The 26,052-nt window shown below is 51.7% G+C and overlaps 1 protein-coding gene across 7 annotated transcripts in view; it reads left to right on the top strand.

The window, feature by feature from the left end:
* TPCN1 (two pore segment channel 1) overlaps positions 1–26,052 on the top strand; it is a 71,161-nt gene that overhangs the window by 40,040 nt on the left and 5,069 nt on the right. For 6 of the 7 annotated variants that reach the window (XM_065903959.1, XM_065903957.1, XM_065903961.1 and 3 more), the window contains 19 exons: positions 3,657–3,833; positions 4,261–4,374; positions 5,181–5,311; positions 6,703–6,791; positions 8,889–8,923; positions 9,486–9,544; positions 9,796–9,895; positions 12,153–12,269; positions 12,543–12,667; positions 13,478–13,526; positions 14,009–14,072; positions 15,287–15,331; positions 19,575–19,631; positions 20,054–20,107; positions 21,123–21,195; positions 22,548–22,655; positions 23,449–23,520; positions 24,064–24,153; positions 25,403–25,518. In XM_065903959.1, the coding sequence (XP_065760031.1) occupies positions 3,657–3,833; positions 4,261–4,374; positions 5,181–5,311; positions 6,703–6,791; positions 8,889–8,923; positions 9,486–9,544; positions 9,796–9,895; positions 12,153–12,269; positions 12,543–12,667; positions 13,478–13,526; positions 14,009–14,072; positions 15,287–15,331; positions 19,575–19,631; positions 20,054–20,107; positions 21,123–21,195; positions 22,548–22,655; positions 23,449–23,520; positions 24,064–24,153; positions 25,403–25,518 (1,675 nt within the window). The remainder of the gene's footprint in view (positions 1–3,656; positions 3,834–4,260; positions 4,375–5,180; positions 5,312–6,702; positions 6,792–8,888; positions 8,924–9,485; positions 9,545–9,795; positions 9,896–12,152; positions 12,270–12,542; positions 12,668–13,477; positions 13,527–14,008; positions 14,073–15,286; positions 15,332–19,574; positions 19,632–20,053; positions 20,108–21,122; positions 21,196–22,547; positions 22,656–23,448; positions 23,521–24,063; positions 24,154–25,402; positions 25,519–26,052) is intronic. The other variant, XM_065903960.1, reaches the window with a different exon arrangement.

Genomic DNA, 26,052 nt, shown 5'->3' with positions numbered 1-26,052 from the left:
ATGTATATTATCTATGGTAAGGCGGATCGCCAGCCCAGGTGGGATGCATGAGAAAGGCGCTCAGGCCTGGTGCACTGGGAAGACCCAGAGGGATCTTCCCAGAGGGTGGAGAGGGGGGTGGGAGGGGGGATCGGGATGGGGAATATGTGTAACTCTATGGCTGATTCATATCAATGTATGACAAAACCCACTGAAATGTTGTGAAGTAATTAGCCTCCAACTAATGAAAAAAAAACAAAGAAAAGAAAAAAAAAATGGACCATGTCTTTGGGGGAAAAGAGGTTACAGAACAGAAGGTATCATATGGTGATGTTTAATATATAAGTTATATGTAATTTTATATAATATGTGTCTATGTATGCACAGATACCCATTCATATCTGGAAAGTTATTTGTCAGAATATTAAAGGTGATTATTTTTGGCTGATGGAATTTTTACTACCTTATAATTTTGTGTATTACTTGAATTTTTTTTTTTTTTTTTTTACAAAAAAAAGATCCATCCTCTTGTAAAATTAAAACTAAAAGCAGAACTTGAATCCCCGTGGACAGTAGTTTCTAGCTGTGGAGGGTGTTTTCGCACTTGCGGATGGGCTGCAGCACAGCCCCTGAGCCAGGCTGTTGGTGTGCCTGGGTAGCTGGCCCCTCACTGCTTTGAGGCTATCTGGTGCCTGCGGTTTCCTCTCTTCCTAGATTTTGCCTGTTAACTCACTCACCCACAAGAGCCGTGTGCTCGGAACTCCTGTTGCCTCCAAGACCGTCCTAGTTTTCTGGGTGGACTTCTGCCCCAGGGAGCAGAGATTAAAGGCCTGGAAGTCATGTACAACCAGCCTGCCTTCTTATTTTTCCTACTCATGACTTTCCTAGTTCGTGATCAGCAGCTAGGAAATAAGGCCAGTGTTCTCTTTAGTGCGTGCATGCTCAGTCGTGTCTGACTCTTTGCAACCCCATGGACTGTAGCCCACCAGGCTCCTCTGTCCTTGGGATTTTTCAGGCAAGAATACTGGAATGGGTTGCCATATCCTCCTCCAGGTGATCTTCCCAACCCAGGGGTCAAACCCACATTTTTTGTGTCTCCGACATTGGCGGGTCGCCACCTGGGAAGCCTTAGCATCTGGGTCAGGATAGAGACTCAGATCCTATTTCACTCTGTCCTTGCTGGGGGAGGCCTCATCTTCCATCTCCCCTGAGGCAATTCCAAGTCCCCGAGGTCAGATCTGTGAGCTCCATGTCAGTGGTTTCCTCTTGCCAGACCTTCATCCCTGGCTACTTGTTGGAAGAAATTACCCGAGAATTGCATTTTCTAGAAGTCCAAGCCAGAAGCTTCCCAGGCAACCATGTGTGACCCCTGTGGCCAAGGCGGTGGAGGTGAAAACCACAGCCCGGCACAGATCACAGGGCGGGGAGCAAGTCTTGCCCAGCTTGCCCTCCGTGTGACTTCCAGGATGTTTGTTCCCTGCCCTGTCCAGTCTGTGGTTTGCCTTTTATTTATTTATTTTTTTTGATCATGAGGATAGTGATGTATCCGGCTTCAGGGAAGTGACTCGCTTGAAGTTCCGTTGCAAACCACAGCCAAGGTCAGAGCTCCCAGCCGCCTCCCAGCTACTAGACAGTCCTTGGGCCTGGCAGGCGCTTGGAGAATGATCTCTTACAGAAATGCTTCATCTTACCAAACATCTATTAAACGCCCACTATGTGCACCAAGCACTGTGCCAACTGAGGTCTTGACTATGTCTCTTGCTCTCCCAATTCTCTGTGACAAGCTTGGTGAGCTGAAGCCACCTCCGACTAGCATAGGAGCCCGCTGCCCAAAGCTCCTTCCATGGCACCATGTGCCACCTGGCCCAGAGACACTTCTTCCTGTCAGCCTGGCTTTGCGACTTCTGCGTGAATCACCAGGCACGTGTGTTAGTTTCACTTTTGCCGGAATAAGGGTTTATGAGGATGGCTGCATGTGGCCTCATCCCAGAAGGGCCAAATATTGGAATAGTTGAAGGTCTGCCTGCATTCCAGAATACCCGGAATGCTTTTGGAAAGGATGGGTGTCCCTTCTGGGGCTCTGACCCTTTTCTCCTCTAGAGATTGGAGCCAAGGGCAAGAGCCTCTATTCTGAGTGTCTGTGCTGAGAATGAACAAGACAGGTTCTCCTGACTCAGAAGCATTGGTGTTTGGGACCGGATAATTCTTTGTTGTAAGGGACTGCCCTGTGCATTTAGCAGCATCCCTGGAACTGACCCTCTGGATACCAGCAACATCCCCCAGGTGTGATAACTACACATGTCTCCAGCCCTGGGGTGGAGTCAGAGGAGGGCAGGTGGTCAACACTGCCCCCAGTTGAGAAGCACTGAAGCAAGGCAGTGTGTGGAAAGTAAATGCTGTCTATGTGTAGGCTGTTGGATGGGCACCGAGGTGATGAAGTTGATGAGGTGGGACCTCTCTTACTTTGACCTGTGCCCACCAACCCCAGGGAGGCAGTGAAGATCCCCTACCTCCCCCAGAAGGCTGATCCTAACAGGGAGGGTCATCGGCTTATATTCTCAAGGGCTCCATCATTTGTTTTCTGCACCATCAGCAGGAGGCCACGAGTAGATAGAACAGGGCTGCTGGAATCAGGCTGCCTGGCTCTATGGGCTTGGGTGCTACAGAAGTTCCCTGTCATTGCTGTCAGGTGAGAAGAAATAGAAGCACTTGCCTGGAAGGCAAGTTGTCAGGACTGAAAGGAGGGTTGGGGCTTAGTGGAGGGCACTCAGTGGGGGTCAGCCACTGTCTCATTACTGTTGGGGTGAAAGCATCAAGGGGTTAGAAAGTTAGGTGGAAATAGAGTCAGTTAAGAAGTGGGGGGACTTCCCTGTTGGTCCAGTAGTTAAGAAGACTTTGCCTTCCCATGAGGGGGTGCAGATTCCATCCCTAGCTGGGGAGCCAGGATCCCACATGCCTCATGGTCAAAAAGCAACAACAACAACAACCCACATAAAACAGAAGCAATAATGTAAAAAATTCAACAAAAACTTTAAAAATGGTCCCACATCCAAAAACTCTTTAAAAAGATAAATGGGATGGGGAAAGCTGTGTAAAGCAGGATTCTGATAAAGGGACCCTCAAGCTTTGCCCTCAGTGTTACTAGCTTAAAGTAAATAATAACAGGTCACCTCTTCAGGGAGCTTTCCGTGTGCCAGACGCTGCCCTAAGAGCCCTGGGAGTAAGTACGGTCGGTAACCCACGGATGGTTGTAAAGGTGAAAGAAGTTTCCCTGTTACCCAGGGAGAAGGGGGCGGAGCCAGGACACAGTCGTGGCTAGTTTACCCCACTCCCCGAGCACTTAGCCTCCCACACCTGAGAGGGAGACTTTGGTCTCAGAAGGGACCAGATGCGCCCGCTTCCCTTTGATCTCTTGAGCGTTTTATCCTTTGATTCCTCCAAGTAGTTTTGGAAAGAAGCAAGTCTTTGGAGCCCCATCAGCGGCAAGGGTGAGACCTGTGGGGTGTGCTAAGCTGTGAAGATAATACTTAATTTTCCATCCTCTCTGGCCTGAAGCTCCACCCACCTGCCAAGGGCCCGCCCCTTTCCCCGCCCACCGCACATCCCAGGCCGCTTTTGCATCCCAGGCGTCCTGCTTCGCACGAGCGCACGCACCACCGCGACTCTCGCTCTTTCAGGAAGGCGAGAATAACGACAAGTTCTTCACCCACCCCAAGAACGCCAAAGCGCTGGCGGCCTACCTCTTCGCACACAACCACCTCTTCTACCTGATGGAGCTGTCCGCGGCCTTGCTCCTGCTGCTGCTCTCTTTGTGCGAGGCTCCCGCCGTCCCTGCTCTCCGGCTGGGCATTTACGTGAGTGTCCCGGGGCCGCGAGCCTCGGCTCTCTGGGGGTGTCGGGGGTGGGAGGGGGGGGCAGAGTAACTCAAGCCTGAGAGGGAACATTCTGGAAGGGGAGACACCCCACGGATTTCAAACGGGGAGGCCCCGGGAGTAGCTGGCTCACCAGTCTTGCCTGGGGTCCCTGGGGTCCCCGCCCAAGGGAATGCACCACCCCCAGTCTCCCTGGGATTCCGTTTCCTTGTGACTTTCAAGGAGGGGCGGGGGACGCCCTCGGACTGCCTCACTTAGGACCCGTGGCCACGCTTTGGCCCCCAGGTGAAAAATATCCTGATTAGCAGTCCTGCCCGCTGTCTCCAAAGAAAAGCCATCAGGTGTGCTCACTTCTCCGACTGGGGAGTGGCTGATGACGCTGCATCTCCTTCACGCCCTGTGGCTGCAGGTCCACGCAACCCTGGAGCTGTTCGCCCTGGTGGTGGTCGTGTTTGAACTCTGCATGAAGTTGCGGTGGCTGGGCCTTCACACCTTCATCCGGCACAGAAGGACCATGGTCAAGGTGATGTGTCCATCTCCAGCATTTCCTTGTCAACATCAAGCCTGTATCGTCAGTTCAACTGCAAATCCCCCATGGGCCTAGTCGTGCACTGCGAAGCGTAACTCTGGGTCCCGGACTTCACCATGCTTGCAGCTTTGCTCTGGGGGTCACGGTGGTACTCACAGTAGCTAACATGATCCGGTATTTAGTTCGGGCCAAGCACCAGCATGGTGACTTTTGTGGGAAATGTGTAACTATTGCTAATTTACCTCCAGCCAGTCGCAAGAGAATGGGATCTGAATCCTGGAGAGCTGGGATTCCAAACCAGCCTGGCATGGCCTCCACACTCATGGCAGTCAGTGCTGTATGTGTCCGCTTTCTCTGTAGCAGAGAGGCATCAGTTGGGATGTGTCAGAGTGGTATTTAGCAGTGTCAGAAGTGCACACACTTGACGGGGAGGATGTGCCCAAGGAATTGGAGATCAGGACATGCCGAAGACCCCAGGGCGAGCAGGGAGAGCTGGAACCGGAGAGTGGGTGGCTGTGGCTTGCGGAGTGGTGGTTTTGTTCAGCGGGTACCCTCTGATGAGCTGCTGGGAGCACTGATCGCCCTGGAGCTTGTTCTCCTGGGTCAGCAACCAGTGGACGTCTCTCTGGGGCCTGCCTGATGTTGGGGGAGGTGAGAGAGGATGAGGGAAGGGCCTCTCCGGACTCCCCTCGGGGATGGGGAGGTATGGGGGGCCAATATCTAGCTGGCCGTCTGGCCAGGGCGTACAGGAGGGGCTGGGTCATAGGGGCTGACGGTGCGCCTTGCCTGGCCTCCCCCAGACCTCCGTGCTGGTGGTGCAGTTCGTGGAGGCCATCGTGGTGTTGGTACGGCAGACATCGCACATGCGGGTGACCCGGGCTCTGCGCTGCATCTTCCTGGTGGACTGTCGGTACTGCGGCGGCGTCCGGCGGTAAGGCCTGGGGAGGAGCTGCTCGCCCAGCCCGGCCCCCTGGGTCTGTGGTGGAACAGCAGGGAGTCACCTAGCGATAAGGTCCCTCCTGCACTTGGCTAGGGCACAGTCCTGATCACTTCCCTCTGCCATTCGACCCCTACAGAGAGGAGGGTGGTCCTCCCACTGCAGTTCAGGTCTCTGTACTCCGGGTCCAAGGCGCTCTCCCATCATTACCTGTGCCCCTCTGGGGCTCCTGGCACAGAATCTCCCCAAACACAGCCTGCGGCAGTAACTCAGTGAAGTCCACGCAACTCAGCAGGCGGTCCTGACACACCTCCCCTGGGACTGGGGGACTGAACTCAAAACAGGCCATTGACCTAAGATCAAGCTGAGTTTTTGTTTTCTTTTTTTTTTTTTTTTTAATGCTAGTGTTGATTTTTTGTCAGTGCCGGGTCTTCATTGCTGCATGAGCTTTTCTCTAGTTGCAACATGAGGGCTCCTCATTGCGGTGGCTTCTCTTGTTGCAGAGCATGGGCTCTGGGTGCTCAGGCTTCAGTAGTTGTGGCTCTCCAGCCCTAGAGCACAGGCTCAATAGTTGTGCTGTGCAGACTGAGTCACTCTGAGGCATGTGGGATCTCCCAGACCAGGGATCGAATCCATGTCCCCTGCACTGGCAGGTGGATTCTTCACCACTGAGCCACCAGGGAAGCCCCGGACTGAGTTTTGAGAATCCCATCTAGAAAACCTCTTGGCTGGGGTCCTGTGAATGAGCGGGCTAGCCATTCACTCTTGGTGAGGTTGCTCAGTCGTGTCTGAGTCTTTGAGATCCCATGGACTATGGTCTACCAGGCTCCTCTATCCATGGAATTTTCCAGGCAAGAGTCCTAGAGTGGGTTGCCATTTCCTTCTCCAGGGGATCTTCCAGACCCAGGGATCGAACCCAGGTCCCCTGCATTGCAGGCAGACGCTTTACCATCTGAGCCACTGGGGGAACCCACGGGGTCCCTCTTGGTTCCCCGTCCGCAAAACTGGAGACACATGTTCTCAGATTGGGTACCCCTGAAATGTCTTCCCGCATCCCATGCAGACTGACCTTGGCACCCGAGGCCATGCACCCAGCTTTGGCCTGCCTGCTCCATCCCTTGCAGGCACTTGCCTGCTTGGGCTCAGTAAGCACCACGCCTGCCCTGGTTCTTTCCCCATCACCCCCTGAGTGGAAGTCCTAGGAGATCACTGAGCATGACATCACAAGCCAGGGTGCAACGGGATTTAGTGTTCCAGGGGTTGGGAGCACCAGGCCCCCATCTCAACAAAGGCATCCCACACTGAGGAGCCCCAGACCATGCCCCCTGGGCCCCAGCCCGCCACCCACCGCCCCTCACCCCTCCTGGCCCTATCTCTCTCCCCAGAAACCTGCGTCAGATGTTTCAATCTCTGCCACCCTTCATGGATATCCTCATGCTTCTCCTCTTCTTCATGATCATTTTCGCCATCCTCGGTGAGTTTTCTCCTGAGCCCCAGTACTCAGGCACTCTGTAAAAGCAAACTTATCATTGAGAAAAAAGGCACTTTGACGGTTTTAGAAATTCAGGAAGGTTTTCAGAACGATAGAAACACTTGTGGACTCCAGCTTAGGAAATGCGGTATTGGAGGGGAAAAAAGAAAGAAGCCACCTTTGTAACCTTTCTTGATCTGAGTTCCCTTCTGCTCCCAGGGGGTGCCCCCAGCCTTTATTCACACTGATGCATGGTGATGCAGGCCATTCGTTTTCACTGCAGTGTCATGATCCAATACGTGAATATACCCATATTTATTTATCACTTCCTCCGTTGGTGGGCATTTTCCTCTATCACAGATCACATTGATGTGAACACTCTCCTACCTTTCCTGGCATACCCTCACGGGAGTTTCTCTACAGCATATGCCTGGGACCTTAGGGTTGACATAATTCAGCTTCACTAGGTGTTAAAGCAAGGTCACGCCCTTTCTAACAGTGGAGGAGGACTTGCCTCTTCAGATAAGATCAAGTATTGATGCGACTCCCACTTTCAGACATGGGCTTTAGACAGTGGCGGTCTCAGAACACGGCAGGGAAGCCCAAGGTCCCTTCCCTGGTGCTCGGATGGCAGAGACAGTGGAACCACAGGGCCGTGACTCTAAGGCCCCCGCCAGTGCTGAAACCCCCGGGCCCTTGTGACACTCTGTTCCCTGAGCCTTTGACTCCCACCTACCCCACCCCACTCTGGATAGAATTTCCTTGGTGTTCCAAGGGGCTGACTTCCCTTAGGGGCAGAGTTTCAGGATTTCAAGGACTCAGGGGAATAGCCCATTCCAAGAGAGAGGAAATTAATGGTGCCCCCACCTTGGACCCTCAGCTGCAGGAGAACAGTGGGGTCCCTTTGAAGTTGTTACCTGGCTGTCATGTTCTCAAAACCAAAGATTGCAAACCAGCAGTCTGGGTTCCAGACCCAGCCTACGGATGAGTTTTGTTTGGTCTGAAAGTGTTGAGCCAGCATTTTGTGTTTTACTTTTTTAAGATTTTTTTTGATGTGGACCATTTTTTAAAGTCTTTATTAAATTTGTTACAACATTGCTTCTGTTTACATTTTTTTGTTTTTTTGGGGACAAGATAAGTGGGATCTTAGCTGCCTGACGGGATTGAACCTGCACCCCTTCCACTGGCAGGTGAAGTCTTTAAAAAAAAAAAAAAGCTAATTAATTTTAATTTTTATTTAATATTAAAATATTTATTTATTTGGCTGCTCCAAGTATTAGTTGCAGCATTTGTGATCTAGTTCCCTGACCAGAGATCCAACCTGGTCCCCTGCATTGGAGCTGAGTCTTAGCCACTGGACCACCAGGGAAGTCCCTTGAGCCAGCATTTTTAAAACTAGATTTTTTAACATGAAAATACGGATTTCCAGCCTTAAAATCTTAAATTTTTTTAAACTTTCTTTTTTTTTTTTTAAAATTGACATGTAATCGACATAGCACTGTATTAGTTTTAGGTGTGCAGCATGATGATTTATTATGTACATACTGCAGAATGATCCCCATAATAAGGTTAACAACATCATCTTTATACACACAGTTTTTTTTTCCCTTCTAATGAGAAGATCTACTCTCCTAGCAACTTTCAAACACACAATAAGCCTCCAGCTAATAAAAATAAATTAAAAAAAAACAATAACGGTATCATTAACTAGAGTCCCTGTGTTGTGCATCCAGCCTTTGTGTTTTTTGGCTGCACTGTACAGCACATAGGATCTTAGTCCCCTGACCAGGGATCAAACCCCAGCCCCCTGCAGTGGAAGCGCAGAGTGCTAACTGCTGGGCCACCAGGAAGGTCCTCAGCTGGCCTTTTGTAATAATAGCTTCAGTGGTGCTCGGATCACATCCCCGAATGGCGGCAGTCACCTGGTGCCTTCGGCCAGAGCACGCGCTCTGCTCTGCCGTGGTCCCCACCGCTCGCTACGCTTTCCCTCTGCCCACTGCACTCATTGACATTCATCAGTATCCAGTATCTGTCCAGTCCTCTTGACATCCGGGTTTGGGACTTCTGCTCTAACCCATGTTTCCCACCACCTTCTTCTAGGTTTTTACTTATTCTCCCCTAATCCTTCAGACCCCGTAAGTAATCAACACATTTGTCTGTGTCTTCCTGTGTGTGGGGCCTTTTCACTTTGGGCCAGGTGGCTGGACTGACCCTCCCCGCCCCCCCCCCCCCCCCCCGCCAGCCGTATTAGGAAGGGATGCCCTGCTGGGTTTTTCATCATCGCTTATGGCACCTGAACGTTCATTTCCTTCTTCGAGCGCCAAGGGGATTCCCTGTCCTGTCATTGAGAGGGGTGTTTCCAGGATCAGATCTGGAACACTGAAACATTTTGGCAGAGGAGCGGTGGAGGAGAGCCCAGCTCATTGTGCAAAACATGTGATTCTCTGGGAGACAAGTCCCGAGGCCAGGTGTCTGCTTCTGCCAGAAGCATTGAGCTCAGGAAGGAGGGGGGCTCGGACTCCGAGTTTGCTTGTTCCTCTGCCATCCTTAAGGGATCCCGCGGGAGGCGGGAGGAGTGGGTGGGCGGGGTGGGGGAGGACAGGGCCCTGGAGATGACCCACTGCACACAGCCTGTTCGCGGTGGTGTGTGCCCTCGGCCTGGCACCCACGTGTCCTCTGGCCCTCCTGTCCCCCCAGTACTTCAGCTCCCTGGAGAACAGCATCGTCAGTCTGTTTGTCCTTCTGACCACCGCCAAGTAAGTTTGGGCTCTGCTTTGGCTTCTGCCTGCCCTCTGGTAGTGCCCAGGTTTCTCTCCTCTTTTCAGCCAAGGGTATTCTACGTCTTGGCTCAGACAGCTGCTCAGGGCCACCATAAGGGATGGGAGTGGCCTGGTGAGCTGAGAGTAGGGGAGGGCGGAGGGGGCTGGGAAGGCAGAAAGAGGGACGTCCTTAGAGAAAGCAGAGACTGGCATACATGGGCCTTGCAAGTAACACTCTGCAAATACAGCTTCCCAGATGTGATGATGCCCTCCTACTCCCAGAACCCCTGGTCCTGCATCTTCTTCATCGTGTACCTTTCCATCGAGCTGTACTTTATCATGAACCTGGTGAGTGGCCTTGGCTTGTGTTCTGTGGACCAGCCCCAGCCGTCACTGTGCTGGGCATTGTGGGGATAAAGTAGGGGTGGCCATCCACCTCCGAGGGCGGAACATAGGGGAAGGAAGTCCTAGACCCTAGGCAGGTGTGGTGTGACTAGGAATTCCCTGTCAGGACTTGAGTTCACCTGGTTACCAGCAGTAACTAGCCTCTTTGGCTTTGTGCTGCTGCTGCTGACGATGCTAAAGCCTGTCATTCGTTCATTCACTTTTTCATTTATTTGACTGCATTGGGTGGGTCTTCATTTCAGCATGTGAGATCTTTAGTTGTGGCATGCGGGATCTAGTTTCCTAATCAGGAATCAAACCCAGGTCCCCCTGCGTTAGGAGCACAGGATTAACCACTTAACCACGAAGGAAGTCCCAGAGCTGGAGCTTAAACCAAAACTACCCTGGAACCTTTTCCTTCTCATGGCAAACAGATAATAACTGGAAAAGCTGACACCTATGAAGCCTTAGTCAGGTACTATGCCAAGTGCTTTATGGATAGGGGTTCAATAATTTAACACTCAAAGCCTAGATGTCTTATTATGATTCTCAATTTATAGTTGAGGAAACTGAGGATCAGACCAATAGGGTGAGTCACCCTTGCCTGCACAACTCAGGTGGCCAGATGAGCTGGTCTGATTCCAGAGCCCTGCTCTTATTAACCACCCCATCCCACTGCACCCACATGCCAGGAATGTCCTGTGTATTTCTACCCCGTTTATTATGAACCCCTGGGAAACCCAATACAGAACACATTCCTTTAGGGACAATGTGCAGTCCCCATGCACACTGGGAACTTTGAAGGCTTGACTGGCCACCAGGAGTGTTCCTGCCATCAGCAGATCGCCTCCTCCCAGACCATACCATCAGGCTGGAGCTGAGACCACATGAACGCCAGAATTATAAGGAAGAGGACTTACCAAGTCTTGCATTTATTTTTATACTTCTGATGAGCGTCCCCACCCCATTCGCCACAGTCAGACCCTGGTATAGAAATGGAAAACGATTTCTCTGGGGGTAGACTTGTGCTGCTGCTGCTAAGTCACGTCAGTCGTGTTCAACTCTGTGCGACCCCATAGACGGCAGCCCACCAGGCTCCTGTCCCTGCCTTAAAATGTGATGTCTTAAGCAGGAAAATATTTTCTTTTTTTTAATTTCTCAAGACCCAAAATAAGTATGTTGGATATTTGTTTGTACATCTTAGAGTTCTTTTGTACTGTTGTTAGTTTAGAATCCTAAAAATATCATCATGTGTAATTATTTGCTTTAACAGGTATTTTGAACTGTGAAAATATGGGTATGAATCAGCCGTTGGGGCCCAAACCCGGCCTACCACCTGTTTTTGTCAATAGAGTTTTTTTGCACATGGCCACACCCATTCATTTGTATATAGTCTGACTGCTTTCATGCTACACCTGCAGGGTTGAGTGATTTCTCCAGAGACCATCTTGCCTACAGAGCGTAACATATTTGCTTTCTGGCCCTTTACAGAAAAAGTTTGCCGACTCCCTTGATCTAAATGTGGGGGGGGGGGGCAGTTTGAAGAGATAGAGAGGCAAAGAGAGTCCCCCTCAAAATATTTTTGGAAGAAAGGGTCCCCCAAAAAGTCTTCTTTCAAATTCTGCTCCCGCCCTCCCATCGCCCTCTGATAACACAGGCTGTGTCGTTCACACGCTGACTTTGGAACTGGGCAATTCCAGAACCTTGTGCCCTTGGGTGCAGGCCCACCTCTCATCCCTCGTTTCTGGGGCCACACAGACTCAGCAGGAGAAGGAACACGGGGACAGGGGAGGAAGGGACAGCGATGTCCCTCCCTGCTCTGAGGTTGGGAGGGCGCAGGATGGACACACAGCCTCCCTGGCCATCACACAGAGCCAAATGGGGCAATGGAACACGCCCCAGCGTGTTCCCCTCACCGCTTCTCTCCCCTTATCAAACTGCCCAGGCAGGGATTAGCCACAGGAGGAGAAGAGAAACTGCGGGAAAATGTAATAGTGTTTTCACGAATCTGTCGAGGGGAAATTTACAAGTGGCAATGAATGACCTTCCTCTCCTAAGACTTGGAGATGAACTTCCTACACCACCTGGCCAGGGGAGAGGCTCTTCTCAACCCGTTTCTGGGGTGGCTGGAGGAGCGCCCTCTGGAGGCTGGGGAGCTGTTCCCTCAGGAACTCCCTCCCTGACCCGGCATGGGCACCAGGTCTCTGCTCTTCCCTCTCAGCTCCTGGCCGTGGTATTTGACACCTTCAATGACGTCGAGAAACGCAAGTTCAAGTCTTTGCTGCTACACAAACGAACTGCCATCCAGCACGCCTACCGCCTGCTCGTCAGCCAGCGGGTAGGGGTGCCGGGGGCTGAGCCAGGGAGGGGGGTTGGTCCTTGTTCTCCTGCCCCTCCCCCCCCCTCCACCGCACCCCCCAATATCTCCTAAGTGTAGAAGGGCCGGCAGCTCCAGAAACCAGGGGTCCTGCCCTTGGGAGAACTAGAGAGAGCAGGGCACCCTGGGATCCCACGTGATGTGGGACATGGGGCGGGGTTCCCCCCAAGGGAAGGGGCAGCTGGACTCTGAGTTTTCCCGTGTTCCATGTGGCCATCTTCCCTGTCTCTCCAGAGGCCCGCCGGCATCTCCTATAGGCAGTTCGAAGGCCTGATGCGCTTCTACAAGCCCCGGATGAGCGCAGGGGAGCGCTATCTCACGTTCAAGGCCCTGAATCAGAGCAACACATCACTGCTCAGGTGAGAGGGATGCCAAGTGGGTGCAGAATAGCCGAAGGAGGCGTTGACAAGAGGCCCTGGGGTGGATGGGTGGGCAAAGATGCTCTTAGAGACTTCGTTTTCTTCGCAGAGCTTTTTATGCACATAGACCCTATTGCTCAGGATTCTTTTTACAAATGACAAAGTCCAACCCACGTCCAATATAAATTCACAACAAGAAAGGAATGTACTGGCTCGTGGAATGGACTGGCCCGGCTGCTCACCCTCGAGCCCTGAGCAAGCTGGGTTAGTTGATGTGAACAGATCCACAGAGCAACGTGAACAACACACACAAACCCACAGCCCTGGCACAGCCTCAGAGAACAGGCCCCGAGCTCTCGACGGTCAGTCTTGGCCTTCTGACTGCTGATGACCAAAACCCTTTCCTTTTCGATTTGAGAAGCAGCAGGCATGCTGTAGAGACGAGGGTGAGAGAGCTCAGTCTGAGCGGACCTCTCAGCCCCTGTTGTTCTAGGTAGTCCTCTGCTAAAGGATGCTCCGCCCTTGTCTGTCTGACAGTGGTGGTCATTTGGGGGCTGGCTCTCTGGGGGACGCAACCTGGTGGTAGTCAGTGAAGACTAAGTGGATGAAGTATCAATAGTCTGGGGGAAGGAGGAGATGAAAAGCCAGCAGGTACCCGTCCCCTGGGCCCCAACGGGCTGGGACTCCCAGATGTCACCCCCTCCACCTCTCGAAGGTGACCACAGGCAGGCGGGTGTGAGAACCACTGAAGCTCCGTGGGAACGTGCCCTGATTTTTTTTTTTTTTGCCCTTTCTTGTTGCTTATGACAGCCTGGAGGACTTTAATGATATTTATGAAGTTGCTGCCTTGAAGTGGAAGGTGGGTGCTCTCTGGGGAGGGACCAGGCCGACAGTCTCACGGGAGGGGGATGAGCCGGTCCAGCTCTCGGCTGGGCGCCGTGCATTGTAGAGAGAACAGGTGACCCCTGGCCCACGCTTGCCCATCCACCTGCAATGTGCTGTCCAGGTTAAGAGCCCTGAGTCTCAGACCCCATTAGTCACCATGTGACATCCGGCGGGTTATGGAAGCTTTCCAAGACTTGTTTCACCTGGGAAATGGGGTCATGAGAGCTCTACCCTGCTGTGTTATTTTCAGGATCATATAAAAATAATGCCGGTGCACAGCACACTGAGAAGATCAGCAGACCTGGCTGGCTGGGTGGTTCTGTAGATCCCCGAGTATTTTCATGGTTTCCCGAGTTAGTCAGAGAGCAGGAAAGGAAAGCGGCACCCTGGCCCCAGCGCTGGGCTCCGGTCCCTGGCCCTAACTTCCTCTCTCCCACGGCCCTGCTCCTCGGTCAGGCCAAGAGAAATAGAGACCACTGGTTTGACGAGCTTCCCAGGACACCGTTCCTCATCTTCAAAGGTAAGGCTGACCTGAACATGGCGTCCTGACAGCTGGGGACGAATGGAGGCTTCCAGAGGCCACTGATGAGCATTTAAAGAACATGACCAGAGAGTGTGTGTGCGCACGTGCATGTGAACTGGCTGTGTAAAAGAGAATTAGTATTGGACTAGGGAGGGAAATCAGTAACATGAAAACCAAACAAAAAATAATAGTGGATTACTTTTTGAGCTATTATTGATTAGTTCAATCAATATTGAACTATATGAATAGTTATTCATTGAAGGAAATGGATACAAAGTTAGCTAATTAGAAGAAAAGGAAAGTCTCCCACACAGATAATCAGTATTAATTTTCTGATTTGTTTCCTTTTGTTACGAGTTATTTTCTGTGCCTTTTAAAAGCAGATTAAAAAATGTAGATTCTGTTCTGAAACATGCCTTTTTACCTAATAATAGACTTTTTTTTTTTTTAATAATAGACTTTTTACCTTCCTGTTGTATCAGGATATATACCTAGTGTATCTGATCTCATAGTGATGCTTGTATCATATAAAATTCAAAATTTTAACATCTGAGTTCACTGTATCATTTACCTAATAGTTTTCCCTGAATTTCATGCCAGTTTTGAAGTTCCCTATGCTTAGCTCACAGGGGTTACAGTTCAACTATTTTGAACAAGAGTTAAAATGGCCAGACCCCCCTGGCGGTCCAGTGGTTAAGATGCGTGCTTCCAATGCAGGGGGCTCAGGTTCTGTCCCTGGTTGGGGAAGTTCCCCGTGCTGCTCAGTGTGGCCAAAAAAAAAAAAAAAACTTAAAATGGTATATCCTATTTTGGGATTTCTCCCAAGATAGGATAGAACTTTGAGCACAGCTGTTACTATTCCATGTTCTTTAGCGAGTTTTCCATTCCATTGGGAAGATAGTTATTCAAGTGGATGAGTAAACAGGGCCGGGTCTAGGCCAGGAGCAAACTTGAAGTTTCAGGAGCGGCCAGCAAAACCTTGTTCTGCTGTCATGGCTCCAGGTTGCCCCGGCTCTTCCCAGAGCGGCTGTTGCCAATGCACTGTTGTCCGGGGGCGTAAGAATGGGCATTCCTCTGAGAGCAGGCCCTTCCTTTTTCAACCCCTGGACATAAACGCCCCATTTGCTTACATGCATGACATATGTGGTTGGTGATTATGTATATACTTATGTGTGAAAATTTCACTGTTAACATTTCTTTTCTTCAAATAGGAATTAATATCCTTGTGAAGTCCAAGGCCTTCCAGTATTTCATGTGTAAGTGCAAAATGTCACAGCTCTAGGTCTCTTTCCTCCTGAGTCTTACTGCTCCAGAAGGTGGAGGGGCAAGGGATAAGTCATGCCGTTGGCTTTTTAGCATAGAAAATTCCAAGCATGTGTGAAAGTGGAGGGACTGTAATGAGCATCCATGTACCCATCCCCCAGCTTCAACAGTTATCATCTCCTGGCCAGTCTTTCTTGTCCATCTAATCCCCTTAGTCCAGCTCATCACCCCTTCTCCAGACCTGGGGTTTTAGGAATCAGATTCCAGAACCTCAGATTGTGGTTGGTTGACACGTCACTTTGACCTGTTTTAATCTATAGGTTTCTCCTCCATCCATTTTTTCCCTCTTGCAATATTTAGTTGAAGAAACAGGATTGTTTGTCCTTCAGCCTTGTTTTTGCATGTTCCTCTGTTGCTTATGTCCTGTAGTTTGGTAGTTAGAGCTAGAGCTGTGTTGTCCAACATGGCAGCCATTAGCCACACGTGGCTATTTGATTTTAAGCCAACTAAAATTAAAAATTCAGTTCCCATCACAGCAGCCGAAGTTTGAGCGCTCAGTAACCACATCTGGCTAATGATGACCAATGCGACTGCACAGATGCAGACTGTTCCACTCACCTAGGGGTTTGGTGGGATTCACCCTTTCTAAGGAGCTCTGGTTCCATTTAATGGGAAATGGTGTTTAGAGATCACAGTTGGAGATGCTAACAGTATGCGTTGCTTGGAGTTGGTTATTGTTACCAGGACTTTCCATGGACAGAGGGAGGATTTTGTTTTTTTCTTTTTTCTTTTTTAAGATAAACTTGTGAATTAAGATAAGCTTGTGAATTTCTCTTGATATTCTCAACTGAAATTTTGGACTATGGGTTTTTACCCAAGTCCATCATTCTTTCTTTTTTTTTTATTTTTTAATTTTTTTTTTTATTAGTTGGAGGCTAATTACTTCACAACATTTCAGTGGGTTTTGTCATACATTGACATGAATCAGCCATGGAGTTACACGTATTCCCCATCCCGATCCCCCCTCCCTCTCCACCCGACTCCTCTGGGTCCTCCCAGTGCACCAGGCCCGAGCACTTGTCTCATGCATCCCACCTGGGTTGGGATCTGTTTACTATAGATAATATACATGCTGTTCTCTCGAAACATCCCACCCTCGCCTTCTCCCACAGAGTCCAAAAGTCTGTTCTGTACTTCTGTGTCTCTTTTTCTGTTTTGCATATAGGGTTATCATTACCATCTTTCTAAATTCCATATATATGTGTTAGTATGCTGTAATGTTCTTTATCTTTCTGGCTTACTTCACTCTGTATAATGGGCTCCAGTTTCATTCATCTCATTAGAACTGATTCAAATGAATTCTTTTTAATGGCTGAGTAATATTCTATGGTGTATATGTACCACAGCTTCCTTATCCATTCGTCTGCTGATGGGCATCTAGGTTGCTTCCATGTCCTGGCTATTATAAACAGTGCTGCGATGAACATTGGGGTGCACGTGTCTCTTTCAGATCTGGTTTCCTTGGTGTGTATGCCCAGAAGTGGGATTGCTGGGTCATATGGCAGTTCTATTTCCAGTTTTTTAAGAAATCTCCACACTGTTTTCCATAGTGGCTGCACTAGTTTGCATTCCCACCAACAGTGTAAGAGGGTTCCCTTTTCTCCACACCCTCTCCAGCATTTATTGCTTGTAGACTTTTGGATAGCAGCCATCCTGACTGGCATGTAATGGTACCTCATAGTGGTTTTGATTTGCATTTCTCTGATAATGAGTGATGTTGAGCATCTTTTCATGTGTTTGTTAGCCATCTGTATGTCTTCTTTGGAGAAATGTCTGTTCTTTGGCCCATTTTTTGATTGGGTCATTTATTTTTCTGGAATTGAGCTTCAGGAGTTGCTTGTATATTTTTGAGATTAATCCTTTGTCTGTTTCTTCATTTGCTATTATTTTCTCCCAATCTGAGGGCTGTCTTTTCACCTTACTTATAGTTTCCTTTGTTGTGCAAAAGCTTTTACGTTTCATTAGGTCCCATTTGTTTATTTTTGCTTTTGTTTCTAATATTCTGGGAGGTGGGTCATAGAGGATCTTGCTGTGATTTATGTCGGAGAGTGTTTTGCCTTCCATCATTCTTTCATATCTAAATTCCCAGTCTTAAAATCCTAGTTCCCAGCAATACCGACACAACCGCTCACTTGCTGTATCTCACAGTCACTGTATCTCCACAGGTAGTCTCTAAAGAACAATATCAACACAACCATTAAAATTGTTAGAACCACCACCGCAGGGATAAACATGTAGATGACTATGTCTTAAGGTCACCCGGAATAGTTTTTCTCCATGTGGGTATGTCACCATCTAGATGCATGTTTAAGATTTATTTCATTTTTTTATTTCCAAAAAAAATTTTGTTTTTTCTTAATTTTTCCAATGTTGTGTTGGTTTCTGCCTTACAATAGCACGAATCAGCCATAATTATACATATGTCCCCTCCCACTTGAGCTTCCGTCTCCCCGCCCCATACCACCCCTTTCGGTCATCACAGAGCACCAGACTGGGCTCTCTATGTTATATAGCAACTTCTCGCCAGGATCTACTTTATACGACAGTGTATCTATGTTCTTTCTCCATCGGTCCCACTGTCTCCCTCCCCCACTCTGTCCACAAGTCCATTCTCTACATTTGCATCTCCATTCCTCCCCTGCAAATAGGTTCATCAGTACCGTTTATTTCATTTTTTAAAAAAAATTTTAGGGGACTTCCCTGGCGGCCCAGGGGTGTTAAGACTCTGTGCTCCCACTACAGGGGGTGGGGGTTTGATCCATGGTTGGGGGAACTGGGATCCCACATGCTGCGTGGCACGGCCAAAATAAAATGAAGTGATGGAGCATTTAAACATTATTTTAGAGACGGCTTTTTACATTTAATTTTGCTTTATAATTATGTAAATATATATATGCATACATATATATATATATATATGATTACAAGTCAGATCTACCAGACAAAATATATTCAAGGAAGTCTCATTTAATCCTGTCACCTCCCCCACTGGGTAACTTTTATTATACTTTATCCTTCCATTTTTAAAAACTATAAGTAGATGCATATATGCACATTTTCCTGTCTTAAATAAACTAGCACAGTTTATACACTTTTTTCAACTTTGCTTTTTTCAGTTAACAATATGTTCTAGAGACCACATCTTATTAATACATAGAGATGTTCTTCATTTTTTTAATATTTAACTGTCTAATTGCTGATGATCATTTTTTTCTTTCTTTTCTACGGATATTATACATGTACTTCATGAGTGTTTTTTTTTATTTTTTAAATTGTGAAAGTATGATAACACATTTACAGGAGACTTGGAAAATACAGAACAAAGTTATGTATGGTTACATTATATATTACATTATATATTATATATTACAAGTAAGTAGATACATTAAGATTTTTAGTTGGAGTTTCAATATCAAACTCTTCAAAAATTTAGTGATATAGATAGAAAAGTAGAAGGATATAGTAGACCTGAAAAGCCCTATGAACCAGTTCAACATAATTAAGATTTATAGTTGACAGTATACCATTTCGTGAATGTATCATAGTTTACTCATCCAGCCTCCTGCCCATCATTTAGGTTGTTTCCAGTTTCTTTGCAATCACAAATAGCTCTTCAGTAAATAGCTTTCAGCATACGTCATTCTGTGTTTTTGCCAATGTCTCATTGGGGTGGATCCTGTAAGTGGGATTGCTAGACGAAAGGCCAAGTGCATGTGCAATTTTGCTAATTAGTTCCTGGTGTCATTGAGGGATCAGATGTCTCTAGGGAAAAACAGATGTCAGTACTCAAACCCTTTGTGTGCGGTCCATCTTATACATCAACCTGGAATAAGCTGCAGGTTTTATGGAAACAGTTTTTTAGATTTTTATCAATTAAAATGGTCTAGTTGCTTTACAGTGTTGTGTTAGCTTCTACTGTCCTGGAACATCTTACCTGGTATCCCTACAGTGACAGAGCGTGTCTTCAGGAATCTGTAGCTGTTTTCTAAGTGAAACCACTGGTCGATGTAGCTCATGGTAGCAGCCTTAAGCAGGATGTCACCCGTTATCTGGGTGTACGCGGAGCCGCCCTGCATTCTCTCAGAGTTGCCTATAAACTAAGCAGGGGCTGCAGCTGTGACCTGTGGATTTCCACACCCACCTGTGCTCTCTCTCTCATGAGCCTGTCTGTTGCAGATTTGGTGGTGGCGGTCAACGGGGTCTGGATGCTTGTGGAGACCTTCATGCTGAAAGGTGAGCCCAGCAAGGGGACCGGCCTGGTCTGTGGGCACACCTGGCCCACCTGTTTTCTTTTAAAAGATATATTTATTTATTTATTTGCAACTATGCTGGGTCTTTGTTGCTGGGTGCGGGTTTTCTCTAGCTGTGGAAAGTAGGGGCTTATCTCCGTTGCGGTGCACAGGCTTCTCACTGCAATGGCTTCTCCTGTTGTGGAGCGCGGGCTTTAGGCACACGACTTCAGTAGTTGTGGCAGGTGTGGGCTCGGTAGTTGTGGCTCCCGGGCTCCTCGAGCACAGGCTTAGTTGCTCCGCTGCATATGGAATCTCCCGACCAGGCATCGAACCCATGTCCCCTGCATTGGCAGGCAGATTCTTAACCACTGGACCACCAGGGAAGCCCCTCGCCCACCTCTTCACCTGCTGCTTCTCTTACAGGTGGGAACTTCGTCTCTAAGCACGTGCCGTGGAGTTACCTCGTCTTTCTGACTAGTAAGTTTCTGGCGTGGCCTTGCTCATGTGCTTGTCCTCACCACTGGCTGGAACCGCCTTCTGGGTTAGGGTCTCATGGCTCTTCTTTAAAGCAGGGGAGCGTCAGGGGCAGGAAGCAAAAGTAGAGTCTGATTCTCCCCTGTCCCGATTCTAAACTCTTTGGTGGTTGCCCACGGCCCTCCAGACCAAGTCCCTGTGCTGGGCGTGACTCACAGGGCCACGTGGGGCCTCTTCAGCCTTCATCTCTCACCAGCACCGCCCCCCAACCTCGTCCCCCAGAACGCATCCTGCTCCCCAGGACCCCCTGCCCACTCTTACCCCTGGGCTTCTGCCTGGGTGTCTTGTCTGCCAGTGCACTCATCCCCTCACCACACCCTCTCCCCCCATCATGTCTAAACATTAGACATAACTAGGAATGCCACATCCTAAATTGTTTTCATTCTTCTTAAAAAAGTAGGACTTCGACTGCCTTCATTAGTGCCCTCTGGCGTCTCTTGCGGAGTTCAGAGTAGCACAGGGATTCAGCGCACACACTCGGGTCAGAGAGCCCTGGGGGTCCATTCCCGGCTGTCTCTCGTGTGACCCGAAGTCCCCTCCACAGCGCCCCCTTCACCTCCTCCTTTCATCATGTTCCAGTGACTCCCACCTTCCTTCCACCTCTCAAGCAGGCCAAGATCACATCCAGGCTGGCCCCTGATTGTTTCAAATGTAATACCTCCCCCAGTGTGACATCCTCGTTCCCCGTCTTCCTCTAAACTCTAAGCACCCAGTGCAGGGCCTGGCACCCCCCAGACAGCAGGAGCGCGTGCTGGTCTTGTTAGTAGGCAGCCCTGGCTGGCCAGCATCTGGGCCAGGTCCTGCCCCAGAGCCCACACTCTCACTGGGGGCGCAGGTGGGACGTGGGTGTCTACAGCACATGCGATCAGACCTCAGGAGAGTCCTGAGAAAAGGAGCCAGGCCAGGTGTGGGGGAGGCTGCAGCAGGGCCCCTGCTCATTGCCTCCTCCTGCGCACAGTCTACGCGGTGGAGCTGTTCCTGAAAGTTGCTGGCCTGGGCCCCGTCAAGTACCTGTCCTCTGGATGGAACCTGTGAGTACAGAGCATGTATCTCTCCTTGATTATTTATTTGACCATGGCGGGTCTTAGTTGTCGCGCCCAGCGTCTTCATTCTTTGCAGCCCGTGGGATCTCTAGTCACAACGTGTTAACTCTTTAGTTGCGGCATGTGGAATCTAGTTCCCTGACCAGGGATCGAACCTGGGCCCCCTGCCTTGGGAGCGAGGAGTCCCAGCCCCTGGACCACCAGGGAAGTCCCCAGAGCATGTGTCTCAACCACGTCGGAGACTCTGATGAACGCCACAGGCCTTCTCCCTCTGCACCCACCACCAGAAGATCTGAGGCCAGCTTGGGTCTCTGTCTTCTGGAGGGGTTCTGCCTGTGGCTCCGGGCACCCCGGAGGCCCTCATCTTCCTCCCTGGGGCAACCCCACCAGTCCCTCCTGGAGGAGGCCTCTTGGGGGTCCTTAGGCCGGCTGGCTCTTTCTGAGTCACCGAACCCCACACCCCTCCCTGACACCTAAGCTCTCTTATCCTCCCTGGAAACCACAACGCTCACAGAGGAGTGGCCCGCAGTCGGATGCGTGCTCAGCATCGAGCTGGAGGCCCCTCTCCCTGTTTCAGAGGCCCCGGGAGGTCGCTCACCGCCCACGAAAGTTAACTCACCTGCAAAGTCAGGCCACGCTCATGTGGTCTCAGGTCCTAAGAGTGAAATAGGTTAATAAGGAGAGAGGAGCTGGGCAGAGCAGCAGAGCGTGCGCTCGCAGTTGGCAGGTGCAGGGCCTTAATATATATCTGGCGGGGGGTGGGGGGTGGGTCCTCTGCCCCGCGTGGGGGAGCTGGTCTCCAGGCGGGCCTCCGCTGTGGTCCTGCCCCACCCCGAAGTCCCTTCCCCAGGGTCACTGGTGTATCCTGTGTCTGCCATGAGACCAGTGCGGGAGCTTCAGGAAGGGGTTTCCGACCCGAGGGGTGTGCCGTTGACTGAGAGGCCCAGCCACGCCAGCCTCAAAGACACCCGACGGCAGCAGGAAGCTGGCCGGCTGTGGGCCCTGCGGGGCCTGCGGCCGCCTTTGCTGTGGTTTGGTGCGTGGGCTCCAACCATCATGCGTGCTGAGTCATACACCAGAGCGCCACAACCCCTGAGGGTCCACGGGGACCCTCTGAGCCCCTACCACACCTCAGCCCTGATTTTCTGAGTCTCTTGTCAAGAAAAATCCTCCCTCGCTCTCAGCTTTCCCTGGCCAGCACCATAGGAAACGAGTACGTAGCTGTAGAAACCTATGGACGTTGCCCCTGACCCGTTGTGGGGGTCTCCCTGGAGTAGGGGAGCCTCGGCGGGGCGGGCTGAGCAGACCGCAGCTTCTCCTCCCTTCCTCCCCATGCCCAGGTTCGACTTCTCTGTCACAGCCTTTGCTTTCCTGGGACTGCTGGCTCTGGCCTTCAACACGGAGCCCTTCTACTTCATAGTGGTCCTGCGTCCCCTCCAGCTGCTGAGGTGACGGCGGGGCTGGGTCTGGTGGGCGGGCAGTGGCCAGACGGAGCCCAAGGGCTCACCGGCCGGGTGTCAGAGGTGGCTCGCCCCTGCAGGAGCTCCCGGGCTTGGGGCCTGGGGGTGCTGGGGGCCTTGTCCTCCTGTGCAGACTGCTCCCCGCTCACATCTTGGGACCCGTTGCCTCTGACCGTGGAAGATGAACCATGGCTCAGGGCTCTGGTGAACTTGGCCTGTGCTGGTATCAGCTGCAGCCACAGAAACCCATGTGGTCAGTCACAAACCAGGGAGCCACAGCCCCCTGAGGGTCCAGAAAGACCCTCTGAGCCCCTACCATGCCCCAGTCATGATTTTCTGGCATAGTCTCTTGTCAAGAAAAACCATCACTTGCTCTCAGCTTTCCCCTCGGGCACCAGTGTATGAACCTAGCACACATCTGTAGAAATCTATGGATGTTGTCCTTTACCAGTTAAGAGGTCTCCTTGTGTCCTCTGAAGCCTCGTTTTCCTCTAGAACATCCAGCTGCGAGCCTATTCACAGCCATCTGAGTCTTGCCCTGAACCCCTTCACGGAGGGGGCCCAGCCCATCCCACCCCCAACGTCCTGGCACCGCCACCACCCTTCCCAGGGTGCCGGTCACCTAAGCCGAGTGCCCAGCTGGCGACTCTGGGGGAGAGGAGGCGCTCAGGTGGCCGAGCGGCCCCAGGCCCGCCTTGCCCCCCGACCCCCAGGTGCAGTGGATGGGCCGGGCTGTGGCCTCTGTAAGTGACCCGGCCGGCCTCCCTCTTCCCTCGCTCAGGTTGTTTAAGCTGAAGCAGCGTTACCGCAACGTGCTGGACACCATGTTTGAGCTGCTGCCGCGGATGGCCAGGTAAAGCCCTGACTCTGGGCCCCCAGGGCCAGGCGCCATGAGCCTTGTGCCCCCTCGGGGCGGGCAGCTGGGTGGGTGGTCGTGGCGGGGCGAGGAGGAGTCCCGGAAAGGACGGACATCGAGGGTCTGACGGGTCTTCAAGGAGCCCGAGGTCTTGACCACCACAGGTCTCCCTGGCTCCCTTTGTCTTCACTGAGCCGTCTGAGATAGTTAATAGGGAGGGCAGGGAACTGTCACCTCCACTTACCACCTATGTCTACGTTCACAGGTAAGGGTCACCTGTGAGTCTACCTTCACAGGTAAGGGGTGGATTGCTGGTAGAGGGGCGTCTGGTGCGAGAGTCCTCACCCGAGCCGTTCTTCCACCCCCCGACCCGAATCCGAGGCCCCCTCCCCTGCAGGCACTTTCCAGCTGGCGCACCTGGCTAGGGGCATGCGTCTCCCCTCGGTCAGCTCGGGGGTCTGCGGTGCCGGGGCCGCCGGGCAAGCTGGGCTCTCCCGCCGGGCCCTCGATCACCCTGTGCCCTCTGACCCTCCTCCCCAGCCTGGGCCTCACGCTGCTCATCTTCTACTACTCCTTCGCCATCGTGGGCATGGAATTCTTCTGTGGAATCCTCTATCCCAACTGCTGCAAGTGAGTTCACGGCTGGGGCCCCCCGGGGGAAGCTTGCATTCCTGGAGGGTCCCAGACGGCACTGGCACAGCCAGCTGACTCCCCAGGGACCTGACTCCTGAAGCCACCGCACCTGTTACAGCCCTGGGATCCCATGCTGAGCTTCCAGGGCTTGTCAGTCCAGTGCAGCGGCTAGGGGACGGGCCTCTCTGAAGCGAGGACATTGAACCAGTCGCCCTGTCCCCAAGGCAGGCTCTGGGAGCCTCTCTCCCACCAGGCCTCCATCAGCTTTCCCTTCACGCTGAACACTGGAGGCTGCTCCACTGCTGGAGTGCGGGCCAGGGGCCTGTGGCTTCCTCCTTGTCTCCGGAGTGGCCGGGGCCCCGGGCAGACAGGTCAGCTAGGGGTGGCCCAACAGGATGAGACAGACACACACGGGAAGGACAGAGCGGGGAACACAACTTCCCGTGATCCCTTCCTTCCTTCTAGGCCCCCATGGTGCATCCAGGATTCTCTTTAGAATCCATCCTTGTAGCTTCAAGCTCTGATAGATAAAGGTCCCAGAGACACCGGCAGTGTGTTGGGCTCAGAACCAGAGCCCATAGCGGTGGGTCACAGATCTTAGGGCACACCAGAACCCCCAGGGAAGCTCCTTAAAAGTGCAAACTCCAGACCCCACCCTGTCAGGATGCTGCCCTCTGAACAAGCTCCTCGGGGGCCCAAGGACCAAAGATGTCAAACCATCAGCGTGAGTTACAGCAGATGAGCCATAAAAGGCTGGAAGGGAAGTAGCAAGTAAGCTCAGAACAGGAGCAACTGATTGGAACAGGAGAGAATACAACAGGTGCGGGGGGAGCCCCGTGAGGAGGGGGTCTCTCTCCAGGCTCTGCTGGCACCAGGCCTCAACAGCACACCCCAGACTGGCGGGCGTGGGGACAGGGGTGGGGCAGTTGCCTAGAGGACGCACTGTCTTTCCCCTCCTCCAGCTGCTGAGAGGGAGGTCTCGGCTGGCAGCAGAGAAATGCCAAGTGGAGGAGGATGTGGGGGGCGAGCCCGGGGGTTCCCACCAGCACCCTGGGGACTCCCCTTGAGACAGGAAGACAGGCAAGAGTGCCGGGGGTTGGGGGCGGGGGGATGCTGAGCAGGAAACTAGGCTGGTCCAGGCCGGATGCTCCTTGGTCAGACCTTGGTTTGTTTAAATTTTCTGTCCTCTGTCGAGGTGACCAGTTGTCTTGTGACCTTGCCCCCACCCCTCTGTCTCCCTGGCCAGTACAAGCACAGTGGCAGACGCCTACCGCTGGCTGAACCACACTGTGGGCAACAGGACCGTCGTGGAGGAGGGCTACTACTATCTCAACAATTTTGACAACATCCTGAACAGCTTTGGTGAGTGCAGGAAGCGCAGGCGGGCGGTGGCAGCCACAGGTCCCAGGTGCCGGGGAGTGGGGCTGGCCGAGGCCTCCCCCTTCCCAGGGCGTTTGCCACAGTCACTCGAGGCCTGTCTGGCCCCCTTGGAGCCTCTGCTTTGCCCAGCTTGGGGGTGCAGCCCAGGCCAGACCCCAGGGCTCACTCGGTCGCCAGGTGTTACTGCATCTCCTGTTCCTTTCTCAGCATTGGGGAGCAGCAGAGCTTCACGCCTGGCTGGGAGGGGTACAGCCTGATGCGGAGCAGGCCCCAGCCACAGTGCCCTGCACCACCCAGGCCAGGCCCACAGCTCTGCTCCTGGTTTCCACGGAGAAGCTGGGAGGGCAGGGGGCCATGGAGGGAAGGGGCCTTGCCAGACGCAGCTTTCTCAGAGCATCCCCTCATGACATCCTAGACTGAGGAAAGTCTGGGGGGCTCTTCCTCAGCATCCTCACCCCAGCCCTGGTCCCCACCCCAGCATCTCAAGCTGCTGAGACAAAAGATGCATGCTTTTGG

Source organism: Muntiacus reevesi, chromosome 13 (assembly GCF_963930625.1).
Source record: "Muntiacus reevesi chromosome 13, mMunRee1.1, whole genome shotgun sequence".
In the NCBI taxonomy this organism is placed as follows: domain Eukaryota; kingdom Metazoa; phylum Chordata; class Mammalia; order Artiodactyla; family Cervidae; genus Muntiacus; species Muntiacus reevesi.
Note: the sequence above shows the minus strand (reverse complement) of the source record. Positions and strands in the feature narration are given on the sequence as shown.